Genomic DNA, 10,009 nt, shown 5'->3' with positions numbered 1-10,009 from the left:
ATGGTCCTGAGTGGGGCGCTGTGCTTCCGGTGAGTATCTGAGCCTCTGCTTGGGCCATGTCCTCTGGGTGGGGGAGTGAGTTCTGGGTAGATCTGTTGTCCAGCCTTTCCGGGGAGGGCGTTGTGATTGTCCCACAGGTGGGGTGGGCAGCTGGGAAGGTGTGAACGGCAACTCCCTGCCCTTAGAGGAGTTCTTCCAACCTCTTCAGACGGGAGCAGGCCCTCTCCTGGGGGTTCCCTGATGAGAGGGGGTTGTGGCCTCATCCCTCCTAGGGAGTTAGGAGGCCCGGCTTGGAACCCTGCTGTTACCCCCCACTGCAGTGAAGAGATGTCAATCCAACCACTACCTCCTTGCTGCCCTCTGGGACAAAACAACAACAGCAAAACTCTTCTGTCAGTCAGCCTGTCTGTCCATTGGCATGTGCTGAGCCAGGGGCTCTGCAATGACCTGGACTTTTGCAACAGTGAATGAGAAGAATCTTTCTCTCACTGAACTCGGAGTCTAGTATAGCTTTTCCCAAGGTGCGTTCCGTGGACCCCCACTCCTACGAGTGGCTTTATACAGTGGTGCTCCTCGGTCAAGGAAGTGTGGGAAATATGCTTTCTAGGTCCCCTTAAAAGAGGACCATAGCACAACTCAGCATATGAGTCCTTTGAAGTAGAGATGTGTTTAATTGTGTTTAGTCAGCATTGAACCAATTTGTACACATCTGGAGGAACCCCCTTTAGAGTACAGCTTTCGCCGCACAGGATGTCAGAAAATCAACTGAGATTGTAGGTGTGAATTCAATTTGAAAAGCAAAATGAAAGAATTTTAAATGTAAAGAAATCCCTCACGTGGTAGGGACTCTATGGCCAAGTGGAAGTAAATGCACCAAACAGAGGTAAAGGCGGAAGTCAATCAAGGCGCATTTTAATCCTGAAGAGGCCTGGGCAGCATCTATCCCGTCTTCTTAGTTTAGCACTGAGGAGACTCAGGCCCAGAGAGGGTGAATAACTTGTCTGTTGTGACTCAGCAGTGATGGTGGCAGAGCCGGGATGAGAACCCAGGACTCTGACTCAGTTTAGTTTCTTTTCCAACATGACCCAGGGAAGAGTCTGGTTAGTGTAGAAAAGATTGAATAGGGTGAAGGGGCAAAACCCAGACTCAGCTGGGAGGCTGTGGCCTTGTCCCGGGGGTAGGCATGAGCCCCCAGGGCTGGGAGAGAAGGTTGTGCCATTACTTCTGGCTCAGTGGGAAGAGAGCCCGAGACTGGGGGACTCTCCAGAGCCCAGGCAAGCTGGAGCACCCACCACCTGCCCTGAGTGTCATCCTGTCCTGATGTTTTAGAATGAAGGATGCAACACTGAAGGTGCTTTATCTGCACGACAACCAGCTTCAAGCCGGAGGGCTGCAAGCAGGGAAGGTCATTAAAGGTTGGTGGCAAAAGAGGACCCTATTTCCCTAGGTTTCTAAATACTCTGAGGGGAGGGGGCCTGAAGAGGGCTTAAAAACATCGGCACAGGGCTTCCCTGGTGGCGCAGTGGTTGAGAGTCTGCCTGCCGATGCAGGGGACACGGGTTCATGCCCCTGTCTAGGAAGATCCCACATGCTGCGGAGCAGCTGGGCCCGTGAGCCATGGCCGCTGAGCCTGCGCGTCTGGAGCCTGTGCTCTGCAAAGGGAGAGGCCACAACAGTGAGAGGCCCACGTACCGTAAAAACAAACAAACAAAAAAGCATTGGCACAAGCCAACAGACCCTGGGCCCGACACAGTAGACGGGGCATCAGAAAACCAGGCTCTGAGCAAGGACAAATAAAATAGCACACCTTCCAGCATGGCGCCATGCCCCAGTCCCACCGGAAGCCTCTATGCAAAGGTGGGATTATTTTCCAAGATGGCTGTTTTGTCATTTCCTCACAGGTGGACTTGGGTCCAACATCCCTTTTTCTGGGAGCCAGTGCTGAGGAGAACACTAAACAGGCCCTCTTCACCCTTACACCCATGTGGGAGTGGGTTTCTGACCCTTTGCCCCTGGTCCTCTCGGCGCTCTGCGGGTCCTCGGTCACTCAGAGCGGTGGGGCCCAGAGCAGCAGGTGGCACCATCTGGCCTTGTGCTCATTCACACAGCCCCACACAGTGTGACAGAACCTTCTCTCTAGAGTGGTACATATCTACTCGCCTAGAACAGCCTTACTGGGCCCTGGGGCCAGGCAGAGCCCTCTGTGAGGCCGAGTGTGTGTGTGTGTGTGTGTGTGTGTGTGTGAGATGGAAGGATATTACAGAGAAAAATGAGACCTTTTTCTGTCCTCAGGACTCTCACAGGGGGTGGAAAGATACCAACTCACTGCGATGGGAGGCTTATCAAGACAGGTTACAGAAAAGAGGCTGGAAGTTCGAGGGGCATTAAAAGAGGTGGTCAGTCTCCCCTGGGGCTTGGAGAAGACTTGAACTTTTTGTTTTTTGGCGGTACGCGGGCCTCTCACTGCTGTGGCCTCTCCCGTTGCGGAGCACAGGCTCCGGACGCACAGGCTCAGCGGCCATGGCTCACGGGCCCAGCCGCTCCGCGGCATGTGGGATCTTCCCGGACCGGGGCACGAACTTGCGTCCCCTTCGTCGGCAGGCGGACTCTCAACCACTGCGCCACCAGGGAAGCCCAAGACTTGAACTTTTGACCCTGGAGTGGGCGTGGGGTTGGGAGGCGGTACCGGGTGCTGTCTGCCTTGACTTCCACTGGACCACCTGGCAGGAGACCCGCCTTCCCTACATGACAGCTGTTATGAGGCTCCCTTTCTGTCCAGCCTGGGGACAGGAGGCCTGATACAGCCCATGACGGGGCAGAGGGAGGGGAGGGCGGCCAAGGTCCCTGCATCCGCTTCCTTCCTCTAGGTGAAGAGATCAGCGTGGTCCCAAATCGGCATCTGGATGCCAAGCTCTCTCCAGTCATCCTGGGCGTCCAGAGTGGGAGCCAGTGCCTGTCGTGTGGGACGGGGCAGGAACCGACCCTGAAACTAGAGGTGGGTCCTGTCGGGGCAGCCTTGCCACGTGGCTTCACTAAGTCAAAGATGCTGATGTTACGGCTTCCTGGGCTCCTCTCCCTCCAGGTTTCTGTTAATTATGGCTCTGCCTTGGGGCCGGCCCCTACCCATCACCCACCTGCCGTGCCCTCTGTTTGCAGCCAGTGAACATAATGGAGCTCTACCACAGTGCCGAGGAGTCCAAGAGATTCACCTTCTACCAGCGGGACACGGGGCTCACCTCTAGCTTCGAGCTGGCCGCCTACCCGGGCTGGTTTCTCTGCACCGCGCCCGAAGCGGACCAGCCTCTCCGGGTCACTCAGCTCCCGAAGGACACCAGCTTGGACGGCCCCATCACCGACTTCTACTTCCAGCCGTGTGACTAGGGCAACATGCCCCCAGGGCTCCCGGGGCGGGCCAGCCTGGGCAGGGCCAGGAGGTGTAGGAGGAGACCCGTGGTGATCCACCTTCCTCTGCTCTCAGGGCCTCCACCGTGGAGGGGCTGGGCACACGGCCACTCTTCCTCCACCTGATTCCCAGTTTGGGTAAATCCTTCTGAGATTTGGGGCTTAGTCCACAGTTTTCTTTCCTGCTGAGTGGCACTGCGGATGTGAAACCTTGCAGAAAGGTAAACCCCTAAGATAAACCCCTAAGGGGTCAGGGTCAGGGGCAGGGGGAGGAGAGCGGTGGGAATCCTTCATGCTTTGTGGGAATGAACAGGTAACCATCCTGTGCTTTGACCTGGATTGGTCACAGTCTTCTGAGATTCCAAGAGGTGGGAACCAGCCTCCAAGAGGTCTCCTGGGCTGGTGGAATACTGTTCCCCACAATTTATGTCCTTCTGGGAACCTCAGACTGTGATCTTTGTCAACTGAAAAAAAATGTACAACCTTAAGTTGAGAGTTATGTTTTATTTGCTGGGTATTCTGAGGGCTTCAAGCCTGGAAGACAGCCTCTTAGATAACTCTAAGGGACTGCTCCAAAGAGGCAAGGGGGAAGCCAGGATATATAGGAGTTGTTGCAACAAAGACCAGGTAGTCGGAACATCAAAAGATTATTGTTAACTTAAGAAAATCAGACATCTCAAGTTAAGGAATTCAGCGCTTTTCTATGTATGGGAAGATGCAAGATTCTGGGCTCACTGGAATCATTCCTTTGATATGCACCTCAGCTATCTGGGGCCAGTATCCTGTGTTTTCTCATCCAGGGTTTCCTCAGGGTGCACTGTTGGGGGTGGCCGCAGCTCTGGGCATTCTGTTTCCATCCTGAGTTCCCTCAGACCTCACCATTGGGGGAAGCTGTAATGTGATGGCTTGATGGCTGCCACATTCTTTGTTTACTGATATGTTTACAATATTTTTCATTGACACCTCGTTTGGAGGTAGGGTCTTTGTAGATGCAATTAGTTAAGAGGTCATGCTGTATGAGGGTGAACCCTAAATCCAGTAGGACTTCTGTCCTTGTAAGAAGACAGAAACCCAGAGAAGGAGGCCATGAGAAGATGGAGGCTGAGGAGAGTGCCACCAGGCAAGGCGTGCCAATGATTGGGGCACCATCAGAAGTGAGGAGGCAGTTTCTTCCCCAGAGCCTTCGGAGGAAGTACAGGAGCCTTCGAATCTCCTGAACTGTGCGAGAATAAATTTCTGTTATTTTAAGCCACCAAGTTTGTGGTAATTGGTTAGGGCAGCCCCAAGGAATGAAGACAGCAGCCAATGATCCCCATCTCTTGGTATTCACACCCCCATGTGCCCCCGCCCACACTGGACCAGAGTTGTCTCCATGACCAATAGAATGCCGCAGAAGTGATGTTATGCCGCTTCTGAGATTAGGTAATAAAAGACACTGTGGCTTCTATCTTGGTCTCTGTTTCTCTATTCACTTGCTCTGGGGGAAGCCAGGTACCATGTGTGAGCTGCCCTGTAAGGAGACCCATTGGTGAAAAATGAGGCCTCCTGACAGCTGCCACACCAGTGAGCTTAGAGGTAGCTCCTCCAGCCCAGGCAAGCCTTCGGGCGATGCAGCCCTGCCTGACTGCAACCTAGTGAGAGACTCTGAAGAGAATCACCCAGCTAAACTGCTCTAGAGTCCCAACCCTCAGAAACTGTGAGAAAGTTAAGTGTTCCTGCATTAAGTTGTTAAAGTTGGGGGTCACTCGTTACACAGCAATAGATAACTAGTATGCAGGGGAAGAGAAACAAATTATTTATTTTATTATGATTGCAATTTTCTCCATGACTTTTATTTTCCCTCTCAAAATGAACACCAACCCTTTTATTTCCCCAAACATCTGATTAAAAAGCGGATCATACCAAATTGGTTGAATATTCTCTGTTCCCACAAGGTTTAGATCTTCCTTGACTACCTTTGCACCTTCAGACATACGTGCCAGGGACTGTGACTTCAGGGTCCCTGCCTAAAGTCTGGGGAATGAGAGCAGAAGCCAGAGGAGGGGCCCAAGTTGGAGCCCCAGGAGTTCCATCTGCGCCTCACCAGTCAGACCAGCCTGGCAGGTTCACCTTCTGCTGAAGGACCAGCAAGGCAGAGGCCAGGCCATAGCGTCTGCCTCTGGGGACTGCAGCAGCTCCAGCCCAGATGCAGCTCAAGTCCTTGGGCAGCAGGCAGCACAGCTGCTACCACAGGCCTCTCAGGGCTGCCAAGAACAGACCTAGTTCACACTCTCCTTCTGCCCACAGGCCCAGCCATAGTCTCATATTGTCACCTCCTCTGAGGAGCCTTTGCCGAGTGGAGATCCCTGGTCATCTGTTCTGACAGTGCTTTGTGCTTAACTCTATGCTAACTCCCCCTCCTTGTAATAAATTGACTTGGGGTCTGAGGCCCCTAAAATCACCTCAGGGTCAAGGCTGTATCAGTTTTGTTTCCAAGCACCTCGAATAATGTTTGGCAAATAATTGGGATCCAGTGAGTGTTGAATGTGGAAACTATTCCTCCACCTTGGAATATTCTTTCTCTCTCCTCCACCCATCTAAATGGACCCATCTGGCAGGGAGCAGCTGAAATTTCACCTCATTCTTGAAGCTTTCTCCAGCTTGAGGTGATTGCTTCATCATTTGTAGGATTAAAGAATTCAAAAGGGCTTTAGCAGGGATGAGCTGACACAAGTAGCTGAAAAGGGAGGAACAGGGACTTCCCTGCTGGTCCAGTGGATAAGACTCTGAGTTCCTAATGCAGGATCTTTTTTGGTTGCGGCCTGCAGGATCTAGTTTCCTAACCAGGGATCAAGGTCAGGGAACTAGATCCTGCATGCTGCAACCAAAAAAGATCCTGCATGCCGCAACGAAGATCCTGCGTGCCGAAACTAAGACCCAGCACAGCCACGATAAATAAATAAATAAATACCTTAAAAAAAAAAAAGAAAAAAAAAGAAAAGAGGAACAATGTAAAGGGCTCAGGCCCTTTCAATTCTAGGAATTTATCTTTTTACCCGAGGAGGTTCTCTGTTTCTATTGTCTCCAATATTCCCTGGGCCCACAGATTAGAGAGTCTGGTCTTTTCAAGTGTTTATGGCTTAGCTCCCAGCCAGACTGTAAAGCTACTTAACAACAGGGACCAGGTGTTGTATGCCTTTGTCACAGGGCCTTGTACATGCTCAGTCAGCACTCATTGATTGCCTGATATAATACCCTGTGCTTTGACCTCTTCCACTGAGGGGACAAGAGATTGGGAAAGGGAGTGAAGATCGACTGGTGGCCTTAGAAAACAGAAATCTGTTCCCGTCTCTGCCCATCTTTTCTCATCCGTCACTCTGCAGACATCTGGGGATAGGACTGACCTCTCCCACATCCTTGCCAAGACCTTTATGGAATGTTGCAAATGACCTGTGAGGGAGAATTACCATAAGGTCTATATTGGGCATGATGCCCAAGTGTCTCTGTCCCTTGTGAGTAGGTGGATGAATGGATGGATGGATGAATGGATGGATGGATAGAAGGATGGATGTGTGGGTGGGTAGATGTACTGACGGATGGATGGATGGATGGGTTAATGGACCGACGGAGGGACGGATGGATGGATGGTTGGATGGATGGGTCGATGGACTGATGGGTGGATGGATGGATAGATGAATGGATGGATGGATAGAAGGATGGATGTGTGGGTGGGTAGATGTACTGACAGATGGATGGATGGATGGGTTAATGGACCGATGGAGGGATGGATGGATGGATGCGTTGGGTTAATGGACCGATGGAGGGACGGATGGATGGATGGCTGGATGGATGGGTCGATGGACTGATGGGTGGACGGATGGACTGAATTAAGTAACATCAATCAGAGGCCTGAGTGTTCTTCACCCCTACCCTGATCACACTGAGCCAGGTGCCCTCATAGTCCAGGGCAAAGGGCACCTGCTCAGTTCCAGGATGAATCTAAGGTCAGTGTCTTCTGTCTGTAGTGGGTTTCCTTAGACATTACATCTCATCAACTGGTACCAACTAATAGAACCTGTTGAAAAACAGAGATGTCCCTCTCATAATTCCAAACAGGGCCATACTCATAATGTCATCAGTCCCTGTTCTCACATTGCCTCACTGGCCACAGCCTGGTTGCAGAAAAAAGTCTGTCCTTAGGCCCTTCAGACACACTCACATCTTCTTCCACCTCCCTATGGCTAGGATGGAGCCCCATGGGGCACCAAAGGGAAGGTGATATAAAGTCGTCTGACCCCAGCATCATTTATCTGGCTGCCCAAACCACCAATAACATTATCAGTAACAATAGCTATGAGCAGAGTCCCAGTGCCTGGCTTTTGCCAAGGCTTTATGGGTGACTCTCTCCCCTTTCAGCAAACACTCATTATTGGTCCCCACCTCCTTATTGTCCATACTGTGCTGAAGACATTGTGAAATCCCCAGGCCCTTCTTCCCCACCCTGGAGACAGTTATAAAGATTGCTACAGGCTTACCCACCCTGACCAGGCAATATAAACTCAGTGCACATGCCCTGGAGGAATCAGCTGGAGGTTCCAGGCACCTGGGATCTGCAGGTCCGTGGTGGACAGGCAGTATTCTATCTTTCTCTGTTTTCTTCTCCCTCTGTCAATAGCTCTGATATGCCACCTCCTTTTAATCCTCCTGGCAAGCTCTCTAGTTAGCAAGGTATCCCCTACATAGATCACCATGGGATGCTAAAGAAGTCTAGGGTCACATAGAAGGAATTTGAGGAGAAGGTATAGATTAAGTCAAGTCAAGATTTTTAAATATTTAGGACCACCGGTTTTAGAAAGTAATTTCAGAAGAAATCATCTAGGCCAGTGGTATTCAACAATGTTTTTTGAAGCTTGAGGTTCCTTAGAGATGCCCCAGTGCCTTTTTGTTTTGGGGTTTTTTTTTGCAGTGTACATTATTTTAGTTTTATTTTTTAAAAATTCAAAAAAATTTTTAAATTAATTTTTATTGGAATACAGTTGATTTACATTGTGTTAGTTTCTGCTGTACAGCAAAGTGAGTTATACATATACATATTTTTTAGATGTATACATCCACTCTTTTTTAGATTCTTTTCCCATATAGGTCATTACAGAGTATTGAGTAGAGTTCCCTGTGCTATACAGTAGGTTCTTATTGATTATCTATTTTATATATAGTAGAGTGTTTAGTTACCAAGGGGGAGTGGGGGGAGGGATAAATTGGGAGATTGGGATTGACATACACACCCAGTGCCTGCTTTAGTAGTCGATGCTAGCTGGGTCCTGGTGTCACTATCATTCTCTGCTTCTGCAAAAGCAGGTGTTTTTTTATCCATTTAACTTTCATTAGTGTCTGTGTAAAATTTCCTTGTGAAACCTAAAATAGTTTTGAAAAATATTGACCTTGCTCAACCCCTCATTCCAATGATAAGAATTTGGAGGCCTAGGGAAAAAAGGAATTTTCCAAGGTGACAAAATAAATTGGTAGCAGAGTTAGGTCTAGAACCAACCTTGCCATCCGAATCTGCGGTGAGTGTTTCTATGTCCTGCTCATAAGCACCAGTGTGTCTCAGTTGCGGCAGATGGAGAGAGCTACAGGCTATGCTTTGTGGCTTCAAGAGCTTGTTCACTTTTATAAGGGAAAAAATGCCTATACATAAAACAATAAATAACACACTGAAATTTAATGGGAGCTCAGAGTAAGTTTGCAATAGTAAAGGAAAGCGTCTTTAAACTCTGAGTCATGGAATCATTGATAGTTTGATCTTGAAAGAATCTTAATAACCACATACTCTAACACCATGATTTTATAGATGCTGAAAACTGAAGATTGGAGGTTAAGTGACATGAACTTGTATGTCTGAGCTGTTTCTCTGAGCTGATAATTAACTTGGCAGAACTAGATACTCAACCTATAGATAATAATGCCATGTCCAGTGACCTTAATGTCAAAAGATTTAAATGGACAATGATGAGCAGGGATGACTTTTGAGGTAGGGAAATGAAAGATAACTTTGAGTATGCCTACTGAGAAGATAAGAAAGAAGTCTCATTGCCTGGGAGGTGGTTTAGTGTCCATGGAGAAGTGAGCTACACTTAAGATAAGTATATCATACAGTGGGAAGCCAATGTAGATTCTAGAGCTGGATGGGGGTGTGATGAAAGCAGTACTTAGAATACAAGTCCAGGAACCTCACATAGGTTGGGCTGGATTGAAGGCAGAGAAACCAGGAATACAGGTGCAGTTCCAATGGCTATGAAGAAAACAAAGTTATATTTTAAAGAAGTTATTTACTGGGACTTGATAAATCTGACATAGGGCCAGGAAAAGTGGGAGAAATTGTCAACAGTTCTCAGGATTTGAATCTAACTGTCTAGAGGAAGATTATGGCAGTGAGAGAAATGAAACCAGGAGGGATGCATGAGCTGGGAGGAGAAGGTGAATTTGACCTTAGATGAATTGGGTTGGGTATGATGGCAGGATATCCAAAGGGTGGTGTCCTGTAGGCTGTTGGAGATAAAGGAGGATGTTTAGTCTGGACTTGGAAGGCGTTAGAGAAAGATGATCATGCAGCTGTGGAGATGCATGG

The 10,009-nt window shown here is 49.2% G+C and overlaps 1 protein-coding gene across 1 annotated transcript; it reads left to right on the top strand.

Annotated features, from left to right (window-relative positions):
* On the top strand, positions 1 to 3,381 carry IL36RN (interleukin 36 receptor antagonist; the record flags this gene model as incomplete). Its single annotated transcript, XM_081253985.1, has 4 exons — positions 1 to 29; positions 1,330 to 1,415; positions 2,868 to 2,995; positions 3,157 to 3,381. The coding sequence occupies 4 exons, from the start codon at positions 1 to 3 to the stop codon at positions 3,379 to 3,381; spliced, it is 468 nt and encodes a 155-aa protein (XP_081110111.1).
* Between the last annotated feature and the right edge of the window lie 6,628 nt (positions 3,382 to 10,009).

Source organism: Mesoplodon bidens (genome assembly GCF_964165515.1).
Source record: "Mesoplodon bidens genome assembly, chromosome: 14".
NCBI lineage: Eukaryota > Metazoa > Chordata > Mammalia > Artiodactyla > Ziphiidae > Mesoplodon > Mesoplodon bidens.
Note: the sequence above shows the minus strand (reverse complement) of the source record. Positions and strands in the feature narration are given on the sequence as shown.